Source organism: Vespula pensylvanica, chromosome 22 (assembly GCF_014466175.1).
Source record: "Vespula pensylvanica isolate Volc-1 chromosome 22, ASM1446617v1, whole genome shotgun sequence".
NCBI lineage: Eukaryota > Metazoa > Arthropoda > Insecta > Hymenoptera > Vespidae > Vespula > Vespula pensylvanica.
This window is the reverse complement of record NC_057706.1, coordinates 3,187,234-3,211,748: the sequence shown is the minus strand read 5'-3', so window position 1 is coordinate 3,211,748 and position 24,515 is coordinate 3,187,234. Positions and strand designations below refer to the sequence as shown.

At 27.3% G+C, this 24,515-nt stretch overlaps 1 protein-coding gene across 4 annotated transcripts in view; it reads left to right on the top strand.

The window, feature by feature from the left end:
* Positions 1–24,515, top strand: part of LOC122636431 (protein crumbs) — a 43,832-nt gene that overhangs the window by 10,381 nt on the left and 8,936 nt on the right. For all 4 annotated transcript variants that reach the window (XM_043827621.1, XM_043827620.1, XM_043827619.1 and 1 more), the window contains exons 2-6: positions 19,900–20,270; positions 20,735–20,915; positions 21,687–21,854; positions 22,442–22,769; positions 23,216–23,676. In XM_043827621.1, coding sequence (XP_043683556.1) covers positions 19,900–20,270; positions 20,735–20,915; positions 21,687–21,854; positions 22,442–22,769; positions 23,216–23,676 — 1,509 coding nt within the window. The remainder of the gene's footprint in view (positions 1–19,899; positions 20,271–20,734; positions 20,916–21,686; positions 21,855–22,441; positions 22,770–23,215; positions 23,677–24,515) is intronic.

The window sequence follows — 24,515 nt, the reverse complement described above, 5'->3', positions numbered from 1 at the left end:
TCTATTCTTTTGACCGAATAAATTGAAATTTTTTGTTAATCTAGTTAATGTCGAATATATGGTACGATCAAATATATCGAAAATTAAAGGGATTTTTATGCTTCAAAGCGACGAATGTGTCTTGTCTAATGCGACCCGATTTTCGAGCAGAGTTACGTTTAAAAAGTCAACGATTCAAACGGAACAACTCGAACGAAAAGCTCGTTAAAACATGGTTCATTGGACAAACGAACAATCGGCTGTATAGAGGTAGGAATTAGCGGAACTTTCGCGATGCGAGGAAATACGTTTGATTTGCGATCCGGTAGCTTCGGAACGAAGATTAATTAAAAAGAATCGCTTATCTGTTACCTCTAATGAACACGTTTTCGTTTAAAACGGGAGTATATTTTATGCCTTTCTCCCGCATATTGCATTGGAAAAACATACCAAATCCATCATTGTTTATATAATTTTTAAAATCGATTTAATTGAATAATTTATAGTTTATTTTTACCTATATGCATATGCCATAAATAGGATATCATTCAACAAATTTTATTATTTATTTATTTATTTATGTATATTATTTTATAATATTGTCTAGAAATTTTGTATTAATATAATCGAACTTCGATAACTTTAATATTGTTAACTTAAATTTTCACTTGGAAAACTTTTGCATTTGATATTATAAAATATATTCAATGTTGAAAATATTGTGAATAATAAAACTGCATAATTACACATACTATACGAATATATTAAAGTGTGTGTGTGTGTGTGTAATTCTATGTCATAATAGAAACTTCATAGATTCAAATAATAGTAATAGATCTTATAAGAAAGAATATTGTAATATAAAATAGAAATAGTCAATTACAAAAATAATATATTTATAATAATTTATATTTATATTATAATTTATACTATATATTTATAATAATTCTAATATATAATTAAGATATACTATATATATCTTATTTAATATACATTATAATTTTACATTACGAAAATATCAAACAATTACAAAGTTATCAATTGAGATTTTGTTTCATACTTTGAACTTCGAAATTCTATTGTTCGAAGTTTGGATTTCGAATTCTGACGTTACTGATTTTCAGGATTGCTTGAAGTCTCATTTCGCTCGCTTAATGTGTTCTTCAATAATAATTCTTATGCGAGAAATCGTATAAAGATCAATTCAAACATTTCAGTTTAGTGTTCAGTTTCAATTGTTTGGTCACAGTGGTTTTAACACATTATTGTGTACAATATAGATGTAGATACACATTCACGTATTTCTCTTGTCTCGGTTCAGTCACCGATTCTTCCATAGACAACTCCTGTAATGTAAATTACGGAGACAGAATGGAAGTCGAATTGAGATCGAATTGAATTGTCTGAATCAATCTTAAATAATGCATGACTGCTATTTATTTGGTCAATATTTTTAAATATTTCTAAGCAATATTTTAAATAAACGATCAATATTTATAATAAAATATCAGTACATAATATAAATGAACAGTACTACATGGACTGGTATATAAACTGTCAGTATTTTAATTAAAAAATATTCAAATATAATAATTTGTCAATATTGTTTAAATAGATGGTCCGTATTTATAATAAAATATCAGTACGTAATATAAGTGCTCGATATTACACCGATTAATATTAGAACTGTCAGTATATTAATTAAAATATTTGAATGTATAATAATTTATCAATATTTTTTATATAAATGATCAGTATTTATGATACTAAACTCAGATGTAACCTTGACATTTCATAATTTAGGATTACTTATATTACCTATTAATATTTTAAATAGATATAATATTTATAATAATAATATTTATAATAAACCCAGAAAAAGTATTTATCATAAACCATTATATTATACCAACCATTTATATTACCCATTAATATTTTATTATAAATATCAAAATGTTCATATATACTGATCACTTATTTTACAAGATGCTTATCATTAATTAATAAAAGTATTGATTAGAATATTCATATATACTAATCATTTAGTTTAGAATATACTTACCATTAATTAATAAATGATACAATATATTTACCATTAATTAATAAAAATAGTGACCAACTAAATAGAATTGAAATAATAGATAGAGAATTTCTAGTTTAGCATGAGAATTGGTCTCATTTCTATATTCTCTTTCTCTCTTTCCCTCTCTCGAGAACTTTTTTTTAGTATGGAAAAGCGGAAAGTAAAGCAGTGAAAATCGTTCAATGGAGTACTAGCATAGACCTTGCCGTTGACACTTGCCAGATCAGCATCAGGCACTCTCGAGTGCTTTCGTCTCATACACACCACTCTTACAATGAAAAAGAATGGTGCATCCGTCTCTCTCTTTTTTTCTCTCTCTTCTCTCTCTCTCTCTCTCTCTCTCTCTCTCTCTCTCTCTCTCTCTCTCTCTCTCTCTCCATTTATCCGCCTTTCTCTTATCCGAATCGCTTTTGACCTGATCGTGAGAAAGATTTCTCGTCCCTTCTTATCCTCCTCGAGTGGCACTACAAAATTTGTATAGGTTAACCAAAATGAAATCTCGTTTAAACAATTATTCTTTTTTATCGCAACCATTTTCAGGCATTTATGACACTTTTTTCATATTCAAAATAATTATTTCATAATAAATATGTCTTAGATATCACGAAGATAATTAATTAATCGATTGAATAATCGAACGGAAATCATTATTATCTCATCGTTATTCAAAATATTAGATTGGTTAATAAAAATAATCGTATGTTAATGATTAATTTAATATATCATAATAAGATAATAATTTTTTTTATATATACAAATTAATTATAGATTAAGGAATATCTAGTTCAATATCTCTTTGGTTAGAAAAAATAGAAAATATATATATATAAAGAAAAGTTTTGTGATTTAATGCAGAGATGGAATTGGTATTACAAAGACTGATAAAATTGGTAGTTATTCTATCATCTCAAAAGAGACCGAATAGCGTAAATACTACTATAAAATAATTAAAGCAACGATATACCATATAGTCAAATTATTTCGGTGTAATATCCATATAATACCAAATAAATATTTTGAAAAGAATCACAAATTTGATGATATAATACGTTAATAAAATCAGCCCAATAAAATTAGAAAATTTATAGCATACATTAATTAAATTGGAATGGTTAAATTAGGTATAAAATTGGGCTACCGATTGAAATTGAGGAATTTAACACAGATGAAGTGAAAAAACTGAAGATAGAATTAAAATAACGAAGGAGAAACGAAATATCGTTTATTTTCACTTATTGAAAATTTAAAGTTTAAAAACGTTCTTCAATTTTCCTCGTTCGAAATCGAAAGAACATATTTGTTATTTTTGGAAAAGAAATAAGAATTCTATGCTTTATTATGACAATGTCATAAATCTTTTTTTATCCTTAAAGTATATTTTATCCTATCACCGTTACAATTCATATGATAATTATATCAAATAATAATAATACTAATTCAAGCAAAAATACTTAAAGTTAATAATTAACAAGAATTTAATATGTGAAGTATGCAGACAGAAACAGTAATACTAATTATAGTAGAATTGAAAAGTTGAACTAAAAGAGAAAATTATAAACGCCATTAAACAAATAAAAACTATAATGTTACAATATGTACGAAATATAATTAGAAGATGTCGATTGAATTATTGAAGTAAATAAACTATTATTGTTTCTTTTTATTGTAAATTAATTTTAAAAGTTTCGTTTTTTATTAATAGCTTCAGAAAAATAGTAATTAAAATCATTGTAAAATTTGTACGTTTTCCATTTTTTGATGTCATCTTAAAATTGTTTATATCTGAAAGTAAATATATACTGTCGATCATATAAATATACACGTTAACATCTCATTAATTAATAATTTTAATAATTTTTTAAATATATTTGATTAAAATATCTAATTAATTAAATAAATATAATGTTTTATAGGAAAAACTAAAAATCATTGTACTTCCGATTTAATTGGAAATCGATTATTTTATTCCATATTTTTAAAATATTTGACTCACAAAATCATGAAATTTTTCTTAATATTTGTTTTTCTATTTCTCCTAACAAACAAGATATTCAATTGGCTCTTAATTTATAATCGATTAGTATAATGATAAATAGAGCAAACTGAATTTATTCCCAAGTATAGTTAGAAAAATAATGGAAAGAAAAAAGCATAATCTTTTCTAGATTAATTTTTTACAATTTTACTATTTCCAGCTGATGTATGTGTTCACGTACAATTGAGAGAATTTAATGGTGCTAGCGGGAATAATCTTTCTACTTTACTAGTTTCCTCTTTTTATTATCTCTTTGTTACAGTCATACAAGAATAAAGTATTTTAGTGTAATCAACCTTGTTTATTATTTGTTAAAACATATAACAAGCTGAATTTCTGAACTAGAAAATTTTGATTGAAATGAAATTTTATGAAGAAATAATTTTTGTACGATAGAAATTCACTTGGAGTGGATGAAATCATCCCTTAAAGTTTTATAAATTTTTTGTTTTTCCGATGCAATTGACTAACCGTAAAAGGACAATTTTTTATATAAAATTTGCATAATATTTGATAACCTACTAGGTTACGGAAAAAACATTTTTTTACAAATCTGCAATTGTAAAAAACATGTATATAATATATAGATATGACATAGTTACGCTATATGAGATGTAATTTACGTTCATTAATCACTATCCGGAGACGCTTTCTTTGCATAATTATTTTCATGCTTATTCAATTATAATCGGTCTAATTTGATGAATTTTCTTTTTAAGAAAAAATAGATATGAGTATATGTAAATATAACTTCGTTGTACGTACCCATGTAATCGTAAGATGTTATATAATATTTCACTTCCTCCTTTTTTTTTATAATTCTATACCTTTTTTATATTTTCTCATTATTTTCCTTATTCCGCATAATATAAAGTATTATGATAAAATCCAAATTTTATTGTTATAGTAACATAATGTAAAAGAATTAACTTTCACATAACATTTTATTTTTCTAAGGACAGATCAAATACAAGTCATACAAAATTTCTATATATTATAAATATTAATCAACTTTTCTATTCTACTTTTATATTCTTTATATTTTCTCGATGAAAAACTATTTTCAAAAACTATTTGTCCAAAAATCCATTTAAGTTAAAATATAACGTGACATTGTCTCCATATATTATTTCCGGTTGTCGACATTGAACCGTAATTTGTATGTTCTCCTCTTTTATATCAATAGAACGATCAAAGAGAAAACAAAATAACGGTACTAAAAAAAATATATATACAAACTAAAACAAGATCGGTATCCTTCGGTCATCTCATAAAAAGAATAATGTTCACTATATTGTAGCAATTAGGGGTTTATTAATTAAACCTGGAAATTAATTAAATGAAAACAACTCGTTCCATAATTGTCCTATCAGGATTTCATGTACGGAATACTTACGCGCACGCACGCACACACACACACACACACACACACACACAGCGGTTACTAGTTTATTGTGCAGATGTAGGAGAATATCGATTATTCATTATATCGAAAAGACATAGATCTGAGGGTTAGTAGCGAAGCTGCAGAAAGCTTTTGTAGCATGCATGCCTCTCCTTTATGGCTTCTTCTCTCCACGCAGGTTGTTTTCTTGCACTATATCTTGCAAACAATACTGGAAAGTTTTTATTATTGGAATAAGAAAAATATGGACAACTCAATATATATCACTTTTCTTTCATTACTTTTGCTTACTTCCATTTCTGCTAATATAGTAAACTTTCGGTACACTAAAAAAGAAAAAGAAATATAAATATAAACAAAAATTGTAGGAAAATAATTCCAGGCGAGATGAGATGAGTTGGTTTTATATTTTGTAAATACAATCGGATTTTCAAGTATTTTTAATGATAGGATTAACAATTAACAAAACTATTTGTTTGTAAACGGTATGATCTGTCTGTTTTAAATTAAGAATTCAAAAATTAGATAATTTATTTGTAATATGAAAATTAAATATTGTCTGCTTGTTCTTTAAATCATAATGTATTAATTATTTATCAAAAAATAACAATTTTTTCTGAATACAGAGTATTAATATAGTATTTAACGGTTATGTTTATAATCGTGCAATATTGTTATAACATTATTGAAAAACTAAGTGAATTTCGAGATTTTAGAGATAGATGACTCTGTTTGTTCGGGCATGTTTGATCCGTCGTAAAATTATATATTGTTATATTCTTACGTAAAATAAATCCGACTACTTACGGAAATGGTGAATTTTTATTCTTTCTGTTAATCATTTTTAATGAAGGTCTCTTATACGCTTTCTTAAAAGAAGCATAACAATCAGAACAACATCTGTCAGCTGAAAAAAAATACAAAGGAAAATAAAGAAGTAGAATTTGTCTCATCTAATTGTTCGCAAGCAATTAACAAAAATACTTCTGTGACAGACATGTCAGACACAATGCTAAATAAAATTAATCTCATCCCTAGTACGTCATTAGATGTAATTCAACGAATTAGAAAATATAAGAGACGTTTCGAGTGGCGAAAATAACAAAATGTGCTACAAATACAGACAAATCCAAACGTAAGCATCTTCTTTATGAAAACTTCATCTTCGGATGAAAATATTTCAAATTTTATAATTCAAAAGTCTGAAGAACATTTCGAGAAGAAAGATAATGTTGAATGCATTGATATAGGGAAGTAGTATAATAGTACAGCTCTACATCGAAAGAAGATGACTGGATTCGATGTATGAGATGTGATAAGTGATTTTACGAAGGATGTTCAACATTTCTGCATTTATGCGATCTCTGTAAAAAAATGCGAGTAAAAGAAATAATTGCGAGTAAAAGAAATAATTGTTCTTCCTGTTATGTTCAGTAGGTTTTTATTTATTTCATATATCTTGAACCTAATATCTTGAACAATTCAGGTGCGAATATTTTTTTCCTTTTTTTTTGTTTTTTTGTATGAAAATCTAAATTAAATTTTTAACATGATAGTTTATTCATCGACTTGATTGGTCAAGTTTCCATTGTCCATCATTTTCTACATCTCTATCTTTACTTTTTTCTCTTTTTTGAAATCATCGTCCATAATACCGATCTTTGATATTACAGTTTCTTGACTTCACATTGCTCGTCGCCATACTTCTCGTTCGAGTGACGCGATTCCTTCCTTCCTGTGGATATGTATTCTCGCTTCTAATACAAGAGAAAGAGACAGAACAAAGATAGAGAAAGAGAATGAGAGCAAGAAAGAGAGAGAGAAAGAGAGATAGAGAAAGAGAAAGAGAGGAGAGAGAGAGAGAGAGATCAACAATTGTATCTGTGGGCGTAGTCGTTCCTATCGTCTCGAAGCACAAAAGGATCGCCATGGTCGAGGCGACGTTGTGTTTTTAGAACGCGTACATGGCTCTTTCAAAAGTGTGCCTCTCCGAGCGGACAATGAGACTCGACTCGTGTTCGTATCATATATCTATCTGTTTCCAAGTTAAACGCGTTTGACGAGAAAATGCGTACGAAGAGACAAAAAAAATCCTCTTTAGTTTAGAGAGTAACGTTAAAATGATTTACGGCTGACCCTGATTCTTTTTTGCTTTTTATTTTTCTTTTTTTTCAATTTTCAATATTTTCTTTCGTCAGTAAGCAACTATGCCCCTGTAAGAAAAATTCAAACTTAAATATTATTTATATATTAATACATTAATATATTAAAAATATAATAATTCGAAATTAAATGAATCAATTGATCGATCTATGGCATTGATTCACTGATATATAAATAATTGTAATTGTTAGTGATCAAGAAAAATAAAGTCTAATGAATATGATGAACTTGAAAAATTTTTTTTTCAATGAGTTACTAATGAAATTGAAATGAATTAAATAGTTTTATCGATGGATAACAAATTTGTTTGAAAATCAACGAATTAAATCAACATTAAAAGTCGATTGAAAAAATCGAAGCCAATGTGACGTATTTATCTTAATGCGTTTCGTGTTACGTGATGAGCACATAAATGATAATGGCGTTTATTTACAAAATAATAAAATTATTATATTGAGTTGCTAATATACGAATTGAAAGAAAAGCATAAAGATATGCCAACAAGAAACAAAAAAAAAATTAAAAGAAACACAAAAAAGAAACAAGAAAAGATTATATAATATAATATATAAATTATATATTTTCAATATTTTTTATACATTTATATTCTTTTTATTATTATTGTTTATATATATATTTTAAATTATAATAAACAATATATAAATTGTATTATATAATATAACATATATAGGTAGATTTGTGTGTGTGTATTTCTTTTTTTCACTGGTTCAATTTTTATTAGTTATAATTATATCATTTCATTTCTATTTTCCATTCATTGTATTTTAAAATATACGATAATATGAATAATGAATATGTTTCTTATTAAAGATATTTCTTAAAATAATAATCTTGTCGATTATTAAATTACTAAAATTAAAATTTTAGTTTTTTTATTTTTACAAATCTATAACTTTACTTTATAACGAATATAAAAATTATTTTCAAATTATTCTTACGAATTAAAAAATTATTTTTCAAAATAGATTACTTTATCTTCATATATCATTCTTCCTTAATACTTAATTCAATTTCAGGATAAGCCGATTTCAGATAAGCGATTCGGTTTTAATATTTTCTTCTACAACGATTTTCCATGTCGTATCTATAATGTGCGCGCGTCTATGAACGTCAACCACGTGACATGGAACGTGTCATTATACTACTGTCCTCCACAATGTCCCGATCGAAGCACATTGCTGCGGGAATTTATCCGTGCGAAGCGCACGAAATGCTTCCCTGCTTCTGTCTGTCTGTCTCTCTGTCTCTTCCTCTCTTTGTCCTTCTTTCTCTTTGCTCTATCTGTTTGTCTGTTTCTCTCTCTCTCTCACTCTTTCTCTTTCTTTTTCTGTTTTTTGTCTTCCTTTTTCTTTACTCTATCTGTCTGTCTGTCTGTCTCTCTCCATCTCTTTCTCTTTCGCCCTTTTTTGTCTTTTTCTCTCTTCGCTCTATCTGTCTCTCCATGTCTCTCTCCCTCCCTCTGTCTCTCTCTCTCTCTCTCTCTCTCTCTCTCTCTCTTTGCTTTGTCTGTCTGTCCGTTTGTCTGTCCCTCTCTCTCTTTCTCTCTCATAATTTCTAAACCCTTTTTGTCTTCCGTTCTTACTTCCGCTCATAGAACCGCATACTTGATTTTCTGCTATGTCGACATATATTCTCTCTCTTTTTCTCCCTCTCTTTTTCTCTCCCCCTCTCTCTCTCTCCCTCTCTCTCTCTCTCTCCCTCTCTCTCTCTCTCTCTCTCTCTCCCTCTCTCTCTCTCTCTCCCTCTCTCTCTCTCATTCAACAAGGCAAAAACGTACTCCGATATATTTAACTTTATTTAAATTTCATTATAGTAATATTTAAGTGTACAATGAAATTTTATAGGAATATCATAAAACAAAAAGAAAATATATTATTTACACTTGAAGAATACGAAATAAATTTTCAAGTTAGCTTTAACAAATTTTTAATGAAAAGTGATTAAGAAGATTTATCTTTACGGTAAATTTACTTTTAGAACGGTTCCACTTTTAGGTATTCTATTATGTGTGAGTGTGTGTATGTGCATGTCGATTATCAAAAGACAACGATTTTTCGTTGAACTCTGTTATAAAATTAAACTACATCATTATAAAATCATATTAAATTATATTTAACCTTTATAGTTCCTATAAGAAATGATTATATTTGTTATAATGATAGTTGATATATTTTTGTTAAGATATTTTGAAGAAAAAAAATAGAGATACTTGAAAAAAAAAAACAATGACTATGATATCAAGAGAATAACTATAATAATAATAACAACAATAATAATAATAATAATAACAATAATAATAATAATAATAATATAATTATAATAATATAGTATTATTAATACTAACAGTTATAATTATACATCTATCTATAATAGAGATGACTATAATGATGGTGATGATAGCATTGGGTGAGGATAAAGTGGAATTGAATGTAACACAATTTAGCATTTTTATATTATAAAATTCTCTGCTTAATACTAGGATGGATACCGATAAAGAAAAAATCAATAAGATTTATTAATCGACTACTATACGCAACGCTAGAGTGGAAAAGATTAAATGATAATAATTTGTAACTTTCAGATATTTATCAAAACTTTAAAAAATTAATATGAATAAATCTTTGCGTACATGTATTATATTGTACGTTTTTGGATTTATTAATATCACTTATAAGATTATAGAAATCGTTTTAGAAATAAATAATAATACTGTTCTACCTTCAATTAATACTTTCAGTTTATTTATAGCAAAATTGAAATAGAAAATTTTTTAAAGCCAACAACATGAAGGAGAAATAAATATCATTATAATTTTGTTATAATGTTCTATAAAAATATAATTAAAGCAGCTTACGAAAGCATTTTATGAGTTTTTGTAAAATTTTAAACCGTTAGATTGTCATCGTTTAAAAAAAAAAGTAATCAATGAAAAATACGTTAACGGCTACGATCAATGAAACGGCAAATCACAGTCACCCTATTGAAGAGTCGCTGGTTCCTTCTTACTAGTAATTTCTCCTCCCGTTATTATTGATTATGGCAGCGTACAACGGCTTATCCTACCTGAACAGCTCGTTTCTTGAGTGTACCTATTCGTGAAATAATAGCTTCGTGAATCACACAAAAATCTGGGAAAAATAATTACAATAGAATTCAAAGAATGATTGACAAAATTATAACTAATAATATTTGTTTTAAAAAGAATTCTTTTTTTACTCGACATTTTTTATATTAATATTTCACATTTTTATATTTTTTATGTATCCGATTGAAATTTACACTCGAATGAATGATACTTACTTTGAAAATTTGTCGTGTAGTATTTTATATTAGATACCTTTACTGCAGTATTATATTCGTAATTTTAGAAGATTTTGTAAAGTAAAAAAAAGATTATTATAGATTAAAAAGATACAATATAGATTTAAAAATAAATGTTATTCTACATAAAATTTTATAAAATCGGACATGAATGATGTTAATATTCAATTTCAATTTTGGACATATCGTTTTCTTTCTTTTTTTTCTGTTTTTTATTTATTTGTTTTTTTTTTTTTTTTACTAAAAATATAATATAAATAATAAAATAAACGTATTAATAAAATATTTATCCGACGTATATTGTTGATACTAAGAAAGAAAAAATGAACTTTGGAAAACCTAAATTCTTATTTCTTAACAAAATTATTTCTGAACAATACGAAAGAGAATAAAACAAATCATTATCTACTATTTATCTTACTTATTATTTCTCCTGGTTATTATTTACACTTTTTTTTCTATATACATACACACACACACACACACACACACACACACACATGTACACATTATTTGACGTATCCCTCATACCGTTTTGCATCAAAGATGCGCTTTCACCGTTCATCTCATTACGCAAGTCGACTATATACGACTACCTTGTGAAATTCACGCGGGTGAAATTAATCTCGTTTAACGTAGAGACGAGACAGAGAGGAATTGAGTACGATGCCTGCACTCTGACACGCTCTTACCGCCGATATATTATTATTCTATTACTCGGTAGTGAGTAAAAAATCTAATGAGAAGGGTGATAAAGTAAAAGAATAAAAATAAAATATATACCTACATAGTTTTATATATATATATAGTGTCCCAATGAAAAGTGTACCACCAGAATTATTACGAAATCTAATGATTTTTTTCAACCAAAAACATCGGAACAAATCAATTTTTTTCGTGGAACAATTTTTCGTGGTTGTCGCAAATTTATCGACTTTGGTTTTAACGTTTTTCGAAGAAATTAAATTTCATCTTAATCATGGTCGATATTTTTCGTTCAGACATTTTATATATACATATACATATATTGGATGTTTCGTTTTATAAGATTTCTTTTATAAGAAGTCTTTTATTTAGAAGTCCTTATATATATTAGAAGTCCTTATATTTCTAAGAAATCTTTTATAAGAAGTCAAATATCTATTCCAATCCGGTTTTTTAAACGAATTTTCTTTAAAATAAAAATTGCTACGTTTCATGACGGAAATGTAATATTTATTGCAGCTATTTTATAGAGGGCGCTCTTGTCAAGATATGAAAGTCATAACATGGAAATCGATATTTTAAGCCTAATATGGTAATATGATAACATCAATACGAATCCAACGAGTCTCTATAGTCTACTTTCTCATAGATATTTTATCGAGTTATAGTACCTTGAAGTTTAATAAACTGTATAATTAGTAGATATATTTTTTATGAGTATTTCTAATGATTACAATATCTAAAATGTATGAATAAAGATAAATAAATAAATAAAACAAAAAAAGAAAAAAAAATTCATTAATTTATCAGGTTGATTATATTAATTATCAGATTTATATGGAAAAATTGATCAGTTAATTGCGATTACAATTTTGTTTATTAAATTTCAAGGCGTTATAACTCGATGAAATATCGATGAAAAGACATACGTAGGTGTTCGCACAATTCGTATTAATATTCTCTACAACTTTGATTAAGAGTGAAATATTAATTTTCATTTAAAAAACTTGATATGATTTTCGTATTGTAACAACAACGTCCTTTATAAAATAGGAGCATTTATCCACAATACTTAATAACTTCTATTTAAAACATTTGTTTGTAATAGTATTGTAGATATTTAGCAATATATTTAAAAATGAAACACCTTATATATACGCGTGCGCGCGTGTATGTGTATCTGTGTAGAAAGAGAGAGAGAGAGAGAGAAAAACCGTGTAGTAATTAAAGAGATGTGGTTTTCGATCAGCGAATGAACTCAATAATCATGTGATTGGACAATCGCATTTAGCCTCACATTATTTCGCTTGCGATAGAACGCTATTCGGAACGCAGCCGTTATTGCTATGCGATCAAATCGCGTTGGATAATCTCTCGATTCTATTTGATTTAACTACCTAACGCATTTATATTAGAAACTTTATATTACATGAAAACTTTATTTAAAAAGAGTATAATTTTCATTATATTTTTCTTAATATTTATATTTCTATCATTTATTTATTTTAATTAAATTATTCAAAGAATTCTAATAATATTTTAAAAAGTAGGTTATATAAAAGAGTTATATAAAAAGAATTATGTAAACGTTTATAACGCTGCAAATATTTAATGTTGACATCTATAATGAATAATCTTATTTTTTATTTAATTCTAATATTAATAATAATTAGATTCGTGTACACAATTTATTATTGTGAAAAGAATTTGTTTACCATAGTTTTTAATAAAAATAAAAATTTTTCAATTTCTGTTTGAAATTTTCTGCACAAAATTATAAGGTTTTTTAAATATTTGTTTATGTCTATGTAGTATGTAAATTTCTGTTGACTATAGAAAATAATTGATTGAATCAAATGAAACCAAAGAAAGAGCTAATTAAAATTTTAAATTAATTTTTTGAGAATTTTCAAAAGGATCTATTTAATTTATTATAAACAGGTTAATGCTAAAAATGAAAGAATTGACTAGACTAATTTTATCGAAATATCAAAGATAATTTTTATAGAAAACAAATACCTACAAAATTTTAATTTCTCCCACCGAAATTATTATATCAAAACATTGTGTATAATTATTAGTAAATATTAAATTATTTATTTAAAATTAAAGATATAAATTTTTCGTTATCAATCTTTAAATAACAACAAAATATTAAGATCAAATAAATATACATACATACGTACATGCGTACGTACGTACGTACGTACATCATACCTACATTTATATATATATATATATTCTTATAATGAAGCTATAATATTTAGAGCAAAATATCAATACGTAATATAAGTTACGTAAGACTCACGCAATCATGATATAATTATTTACACTGATCAAAATATTCGTATACTTAAACTGATCATTTATTTCACAAAATACTTATCATTAATTCATAAAAATACTAGTCAAATAAATAGAAGTGATAATTTAATATAGTAACTTATGATATCTATATCTCTGGGTCATTCTGTTTCTCAAGGTCATTGCTCTTTTAAGAATTTTTTTGTGGCTCTTTTTAAAAAATACCGCTAAAATACGTTGGATTTACATCGGTTCATTGTATTTCACGATCACGGCTCTACTTTCCCATCGACGATAATAATATTATCCCCGCATCTCATGGCGGTTACGGGCAAAGCATTGAAGACTCGTGAGAACCACTGTTGAAATGAATGGAAGATCCATTCACCGATCCATAAGCTGATCAAAGAACCGGTACTTTAGATTCTGATAGGAATTTTCTTCCATCTAAATAGGGGCGTAGCCCGGAAGATGAAATTCAAGGAAGTCTTCTACCACCGTATCTTGAAAAAGATGAAAATTTTTCTTATTAAATTCATAATTACATGCTCCACGATAGACGCCATCGGCATTGTCACAAAAAGAGTGCTAAATAAACTTAATATTTCCTATATATGCTTACGTTTCTGTATTCAATAAAATCTTTTTATCATTAACGATTAACTATGTAGAATCTCATTACTGCAATTATTATAAATTTGTTTTGTTAAATAAAATAAAATAAAATAAAGCGAAAGTGGCTCAAGGCAAATCTCTCATTTCAAAATCTATAGATATCTGGTTCTTAATAAAAGATCGTTCCTATGAAATTAGTAAGTTTATTAATTTTTTGTGATTCAGTGCTTAGTATGACGTCATTCAACGAAAACAGATTATACATACAAATGTTATATCTCTCTTTTCTTATTATTTCGATTTAATTATGTACTATCAGATATTAAAAACCAATTATTTTTTGATATTTATTATTATTAATTATCATTAACTAATTTAATTAAAACTAAATTATAAGAATTTATAAGTGATAGATGATATGATAGTAATTATACAAATTATTAATTTACACATAGAACGAATCGCATAATAAATATTCTATATTCAAAATATTTTTCTTATTTCGAAAAAAATAACATATTTTAAGGATAAAAATACATGATCGTCATATTAATTAAAGTTATACATCTCTTTTCTCATTTCGTTGATAGTATTGTTCTTATAAATAATTAATACGATTAATAAACTATATAATTTAGAAATAAAGAATAATATTAATGTATCAATTATAATATTTACATTTAATTTAATCGGTAGTCAGCTGAAATTAAAATTATAAGTATATATTTATGTCGAACAATGGATTATGCATGACAAATTTACTCGTGATTGACAGTAACATTCGACGATTTTTCAACGGATATTGTTTACGAAGTTGTCACGAATGCACAAACTTTCGTAATCTCATGTATATAGAAGTTCGCATTTGTACGTGGGAAAACCTGACGATCGTAACGTCCATAAATTCCGAATACCGGCACGAGGGCGTTTCTCTCACACCTATTGCGTTATTAGTTACGTATGTAAGTATGCACCACATACATACCAATGAGTCAGTTTTGTATACGTTTCAAAGTGATAAAAAAAGAAATTGTAATATTCGTGAATAAATATTGATAGATACAAAGACAAAGAAAAGAAAAGATTTCAGTAATTTAAAAAAAAAAAAACAAAACAATAAGCAGAAAAAAGAGAAAGAAGATGAAAATATATAGATAAGTTTATCTCCAGTTTTTATTTCTTTTTCTTTTCTTTTCTTTTTTTTTTTTTTTTTTTTAAAGAATATTCTCAGTGTTTTCTTTTCTTGTCAGAACTTTCTATTTCTTTGTATAAGCACGATCAATCGTTTCATTTTATATGCCATAAACCAGAGGCAATTTCTCCACGATAAAAATTTCTAGTGTTTGCGCTTCGTTATGATGGAGACTTCGATGCTTCTGTCGACTCCGAGCCATGTCGTTTCTCTTATGGTCCATTGTTACTTTTAAGTATCTTGAATCTCTTCGAAGCAAAAGATTACCGTTCGAGTATTATATTGCAATATCTGAAAAAGGAATATCATCAATTAAGTGTTTTCTTCGTGATCTTTTTAAACGTCAAACTTAACAATTTTCAAAGGATCTGAGTAAATAATGCTCATTAAATAAACTATAGTTCAAGTCGCAAAATGACTTTTTACCGAATTTTTAAACGTCATATATGTCTCCTTTTTCTTCTTTTCTTTTCTTTTTTTTTTTTTTGTTAAAGCATTATATTAGATGAAATAATTTTCTATAATGTCTTTTTATATATAAAACGAACCTGATCATATAATCCATCAATGAACTTCAAATATTGTTACTGTCGTATAATTTATGAAAGAATCAATATACTGATTTACATAGTGTCATATTCATGGGTCATTTCATCTATCATAAATTTGTTGACACTATTATTCAATATATCAAGCAATTCGATTAGTTGAGATTAAAATAAAGTAAGTCCTATATACGTGTTAAAAGTTTAATGTACATCTCGCATGTAATATAATAAACATATGATATTTAAAAAAAAGCCTCTTTATCTAAATACATTAAGGAAAAAAAGAAACAAGAAAGAAAAGAAACAAAAAACAGGAAAAACAGGAAAGAAAAAAAAATATCGTGTCTTTTAAATTGTTTTCTTAGTAAGTCGAGTTGAGAGATTCAAGGACACAATTTATCATCTTGGTCATCTTTGAGGAACACATATTAATTTACAACATTTATTTCTATTCGTCGTTTTTCTTCAACGTTCTCACAAGAGAATCGGTAAATCATTGATAAATGCGTAGAAGGAAAGAGTAGGCGAGAGAGAAAGAGAGGGAAAGAGAAAAAGAGAGAGAGAGAAAGAGACAGAACATTATAAGGAGAACAGTGAACGTTTAGACCATACATGTACATACTAATACACACATAATTATACATATGTACATATCAAGACATCTTATTGTTTCTACCTGTAAATTCTTTGTATGCTAGACAGGTGATGTCGTTCCTCTCATGACCATCCTTGAACGTATCGCGTGCGCTCATGCGAAAAGGATACGGAAACTCAACGCTCACACGTTATGAATCATGATTACGGAACGCCGTTTTCGACGTGTCTTCGGACTCGATGACTCATGTCTATCTTTTACCTTTTAATAAATATACTTATATATATATATTTTTTTTTCCCAATTATCAAATCTTATATAATATTTAATAAATATTTAATTACGACGGTGAGATAATAATAGAAATTCCAATCTCTTTTCATCTCATTCTATGCACATAATTGGTTAACTTATTAATTATATTTCAATTTTATGAGCAATATTAATGTATTGCAAATGATAGAGCATATTTGAACAATTACCCTATTAGTTGTAATATTTTAATTTTATAAGTAATATGAAGTAAAGTATTGAAAATAATTATGTCTTAGGATAACACAATCACGATCTATTTGATTTTATCTTAACAAATTCATTCATTGTATGAAATGAAACGTACCAGAGTAACGAACAATTAATTATATCTCATTTTCAACGATTACTAGTACAATGTTTTATATATATACATATATATTTTTTATATTAGATATACAATCTATATGGTCTGATGAATATCTTTTTAACGAGACTTGAACCGTATATTCAAAGAAATAATAAACTACGCCATGTCGATAATAATGAACAAATTAATGCAGACCAATTAAAACTAAAGAAATTTCAAATATAATAATAATAATTCAGATGATTAGAGATGATCTATTAATATTCTCTTGACAATAATTTTTTATAAACGTGATAATATCGTTGTGTCAATCTGTAATAGGAAATTAATATTATTTCAACATATTGTTCTTAGACAAAGGAATGTATTATAACCGGTTTCAGTTATAGGTTCCTTTCGGACTTCCATTTTGTTATCATTTATCTCGATAGCGTGACTCAAACGTTCTCTATGCGGAATATCGTAAGGCTTGCACCTCGAAGACAACGATCTTCGACGTTCGTGCATGCGTGCATATACCTTCGCTATGTGTACGTCTATCGGTCATTGCAGAAGACCCGTTACGTCAGTAAATCTAATACATAAGTTTTATTTGTGTATGTATGTACCTAACCAAATGGGGGTATGTACTTACTTTGCTTTTCTCCCCACCAAGTTCCTCACTATAGCTTCTTTTTTATTGATTTTTCCACGCTTGTAAAGACGATCGTTAATATGTTTTTATCTTACTATTTTTATTATACTTTATTTAACTATATTATACGAGCATTCTCAGTGAATGCTCTTTTCACATTATATCAAACAACCACAATTACGTTCGATTAAAATGAATTTCTTTTACAACGATTATAATTAAAATGAAGATATATATATTTATATGTATATATGATTATTTTTATGATATACTTATTATTAGAATATATATATATATATATATATATATATATATATATATATATACAGTTAGAGTTAAAGATATCGTAGGAAATTCAATTGTTTATGAAATATTATTTGTATGTATGTTTTAGTAATATTTTTATAACAAGATGAGTATATTCCATGTGTTATTTCATGAATATAAAATAAATTCAAAACTTTTATCTCTTTTTGCACATAGAAAAATTAATGCATTTGTGTTACGCGTGTATTTAACTTGAAGTTTTATGAAATATATTTAAATCCGTTGTTAGAATGTATATCGAATCCAGAAAATTGAGCATTATTTAAATCTATTTTTATTGAAATAATTATTTAAATGGAAAAATATTTTTTCGTTTTAATTTTGTGTTTACAAGTTATTCGAAATTGTATTATACTGAATTTACTTTAACTTCAAGTAATTTTAGGGATAGTACAAAATATTCCTCGATTTTAATACGGTGAACGAATTATCAGAAGATCCTAAATTACTTTCAATAAAACTTACGATAAGATAATATGTTCAAGATCCGCTTTGATTTATTGAATAATCAATACTATTATTGATTTTAGAAGAGCAAATGTTTTCTTTTTCAACCATGATTAACCTACTGAAATCGAATAAATTTAATGTAATATAATATATTTTTCAATATTACTAATATTAATATTTTCATTTTAACAATAAATTAAATTATTATTATATTAATAATTATTATAATATATTATTATTTTGATTATAATATATATTTATTACATATTATGTTATAATATTTAATCATAACAATATAATTATATAATAATATTTTAATATATAACATAATTAACGTCATATATATAATTATATTTATATATACAATATAATATTATAATATTAATTTTAATGGCAGATAGTCTTGAAAAAGAATAATCTCAGAACGAATATAATCTGTGAACGTTTTATGTTTCTAAAATAAAAAATGAACACAAAAAAGTTATAGCTATAATAAATTTTAGAAATTAATTAACAGCAATTATCTTATCTTATAAATGTTTTTTTTTTTTAGTAATTAAACAAATGTATCACTATCCATTATTCGTTTTCCCCTTATTAACAAAAGACAAATAACAAAAAATTCTTTATTTACAAAAATAAAGAGTAAATTATTTCAGAAAGTTTTACTTAAACGAATATTATAATTTTTATATTAAAACGATAAAAATGATATTTTTCTTTGCCATTTATTTTGATATTTAAATAAAATTTTACCGAAGCTTGTTTGAACGATTATCATAAAGTAAATATCGGTAAAATATCACCTATTCTATAATTAATTTCATGCATGTTTCTAATGTCACGTTTGAACGTCTTATTCAGTACTTTGTTGACATTACATAATATGTATCTTTGCAGTATTAACCAGCCTATTGGCGATCACACACGAAGCACCACAGGACGTACGTCGAAAGGATGCCGAAGAGCATCCACGGGAGGCCTATTTCAATGGATCAGCCTTTCTGAAGTTAAACTCCTTCGTATCTGTGCACAGGCATAGCGGTTTGAGTTTTCGAACCTGTGAAGGTGGGAGGCTCTTTGTTCAAAGGTACAAAGACGACTCCATAAGTCTCGAGGTCACGCACGATGGACTTCTCTTCGTTGCAATCGTAGATCAGCAAGTCCACGAAGCAAGACTCAACGCTAGATTACTAAACAACGCCTGGCATAATGTCAATCTCTTCTTCAGACTTGGAAATCTTACTTTGAGTACAGCTGGTCATACACAGGTAAATATACGTATTATCTACCTTTATAATATTATAAAATATACGTATATAGTTGCACAACGTGCATACGTGAAAGTAACTTAATTCAACGTATAATAATTCGTAATACGATAAAATCAAACGCAACGATTTATTTGTTATAAATTCCGTTCACATTTATCCATACCACGGTAGATTCCATACTTACTTTCGTTTTGTATTAAGAAATTGAGAGGATCTAAATTTTATTGTGATATATTTCATAAACGATTATATTGATATTTTGAAAATTATCAAAGATATTAACAGAAACGATAGAAATTTTCAACGTTTATATGTTAAAATATTTTGTTAAATGTTACGTGTTATATTAAAAGGTGGAAATAAAGACAAAAAAAATATAAGAAAGTATCATTGTAACACGAAACTATTTATTTATCAAGATTTTACAAATGCATTGTTAATTAACGTTGTTTGTTGTGCAGGTTATCGCAAATGCCACATACAATGCTGCCATTTTAACTCTGCCGGATTACAACGTTAACGACTCACTGATAGTTGGTGAAAGTTTTAGAGGATGCATTCTTCAGGGTCCTGGAATACTTTTTAACGAATCTATTAACAATGGAGCTATATTCGGACCCTGTCCTTCGGACAACAGAGGATGTGAGTAACGTTATAAATTGCAGGAAATATTGCCAGAAAAGAGTACTCGATGAAGTGTGTTATGTATAAGAAATAAACACGTAGTTAAAAAAATTTAGAAACGTAGAAGAGTAAATATAAAGTTAGGATAACATGAAAAAGGATGATGAAATCAAATGTCTGTCATCGGTATACAGTTTCTATCCACTTGTTTGTTTCAATGGTTAGCAATTTCCAATAAGTATTATATAAGAACTGGTTATTATGTCAGTACTTTATGTTAGATATATTAAAAATAGATGATCATATTAAATCTAATAGAATCTCTACGATTAATTTATCATAGTTCGATATTGTTAAATCAAACTTATAAACGAATCAATAAATATTTCCTAGATAATAAATTCCAAAGAAATTTTTCCTAAGAAAATAAACATTAAGACATTAATTATTTTTGTGACATTAATTATTTATGACTTTTCAGATGTTCTTATTTATATATCAATAATTTAGCCAAGTTAAGAAATTAAAAGAGTATCTTTTTTCTTTTTTCTTTTTTTTTTTTTATGTATAAAATAATGAAATATGAAATAGCACTGTTATCCTTAAAACTTGTTTGGTTTGAGTATAATAATTTAAGTACAAGTATAAGTACAAATATAATTAGCAAAACGTAGATATTTTATTGACGCACTTATTTTTTCTTGTTTCTTATTCCTTAAACGCACAACGTTTTCATATATAGTGCATCTTGTAGATTGTATCGTAGATTTTCTTTTGTACAACTTTCAGGTGGTCCAAATGGCCTTGGAAGTGGCATAGCATCGGCTACAGCTTCCACCATGGATGTCTGCCGCAACGAACCATGCATGATGCATGGTAAATGCGTGTCACGGCAGGACCGTTACGAGTGTCACTGTTACGCGCGATATTCCGGCAACAACTGTCAAATCGATAATGGTAGATCACGATAATACATATGTCATAAGAATTTTTCTATGTTAACGAAAACGAGTAAAAAAAAAAAAAGAAAAAAAATAGAAACCGCAAGAAGTTTGCATTTCTTCGACCATAAACATGTTACAGTTCATTACATTTCATCTTTTTTACCAAGAAGCATTGACCTTCATGTTAAAGCACGCATGTCTTATCTACGTACCTTGAACAAATGTATGATAGGAATTTTAAACGAGACTTCTCTTAGGCAACTTTAATGAATTTTTTGTAAACGTGCATGTGGTAGTATATAGTGACGTCATTGAAATATTATACGTAACATATTATCACAGAAATATGTAGATTATATATGAACGTAGCAAACGTAGAACGAAATTATTTGCTTTTATAATAATTCGCTTTCTAGTTTATGGAAATATTACTGTTTAAAGCGTAATTTTTAATATTTGAGATCCTCTTTGAAAAACTACTTATGTATGTCACATAAACTGGTTTTTCTCCATACCCATTACTATTTCTAATAACTTGTAATATTATAAGTTGTTCTGAAATTCTTTGTAAAATAAATAATATCTAATATAATTCTCTAGGTCCACCATGCTTGAATAGTCCGTGCCGAAACGGTGGAATTTGCATCGAAGATAAAAAGGGTGACTTTACTTGCAACTGTCAGCCCGGATACACAGGTGCATCTTGCGAGTCGCAATTGGGTGTACGACTTTGCGAGGAAAGTCCTTGCAAAAATAACGGCATTTGTTTGGCACTCGCGGACAACGAGTACAAATGTGAATGCTTGCCAGGATGGACAGGAAAAAATTGTGAGACCAACATTAACGAATGTTTGTCTTATCCCTGCAAACATGGGGGCCGTTGCATAGATGGGATCAATAACTACACGTGCATATGCGATAGAACAGGGTACTCTTTTTTATCAATCAACTTGTTTCGATCAATTTACAAGAGAAAACGATCATACATTTTTAAGTACTTTATCATTTCTATTTTCTTACGATAAAAAAAATATCATTCGATGTTTATCTCGACAATAAAGTATATTAAACAAAGAAAAAAGAAAAAAAAAAGACAAAGGAATAAAAAAGTACTGGAACATGCAAATATTTTCGTATGATAAAACTCAACCATATATCTGGCTGCTATATAAGAGATTAAATTTTATCTCGATAATAGAATATATTTAAAAGAAAAAAAAAAAAGAATCAAAAGAATGAATAAGTACTGAAACATGTAAATGTTTTCATATAATAGGACTCGAGTATATATCCGAGTACTATAACCACTTAAAAAAGATATTAAACGACATCACGTAATATATATAAAAACATATTCTCAAATTGTCTGCTTAGATATGAAGGATCAAATTGCCAGATAGATATCGACGAATGCTTGGCGAAACCGTGTCTTAACAATGGCATATGTTACGATAATTACGGTGGTTATATATGTCACTGTCCGGCCGGTTTCGAGGGTCAGAATTGTGAGTTGAACCTGAACGAGTGTCTGTCGAATCCATGTGCGAACGGAGGCGAATGCATAGACGACGTTGGCTCTTATCACTGCGTGTGCCCAGCCGGTTACACTGGTCGTCATTGTGATTCGAGAAGTGTCTGTGAAATTGATTCATGTCCATCAAACAGTATCTGCATCAGGGATTCTCACGGAGAACAGTGCGTTTGCAATCCTGGATATATGGGCATTCCACCAAACTGTACTATCAACTATTGTGCTAGTAATCCTTGCATTAATGGTGGTACCTGTACTAGTAACAGAGATGGATATAATTGTACCTGTACACCTGAATGGAAAGGTAATAAATCTAATAATAGATAATAAAATTAATATTTATTTTTCTTATGCGTCGCGATCCATGCGAAGCTTCATTTTCAATACCCAACTGTAAGAAGAAAATAATTTGTCAGGATAAAGAATTTTACATATTTAATAAGTAAATATTTCTTCATAAATCAATCGCAGATGATGTTTTACTAATAGTTTTACTAATAGATCTTCTCTTTTGTTCTTTGTTGTCTCTATTATCATTGTAACTATATATATATATATATAGAGAGAGACAACAAAGAACAAAATATATATATATATATATATATGTAGATACACGTAAAAGTTCGCTCTTAAAATGTTTCACTAACAATAACGCACAATTCACTTTCATATTTTAACAATCGCTCTATTTTTACATTTATCTAAAATATTCGTAACTCTAACACAACTAACGTGCTGAGGAATATTGGCTATATGATGAACCGTATTGAAAATCAAATTATTGTTATTAATATAGAAACAAAATTACTTAACGCTGGTAAAAATATTTCTTTACTTGAATCGTGTACTTTGAATGCCGTCTTCTTTATAACAAATTTTCAATCTCTACTCATAGATAATAATATAATAATAAATAAGTGATTAACTTTACGAACAACAATGATCTACATTGCTTGAAATATTTCAACGATAGAGAAAACATCTCTATAAGCAAAAAATTTGATTCAATACATTCTGATTCACGTTTACTTGAATAATATAAATTAGAAGTTATTCGCATATTATTTTTTGTCGCTTATTTTTTCCCTTTCTCTCTCTCTCTCTCTCTCTCTCTCTCTCTCTCTGTCTGTCTCTCTCTCTCTC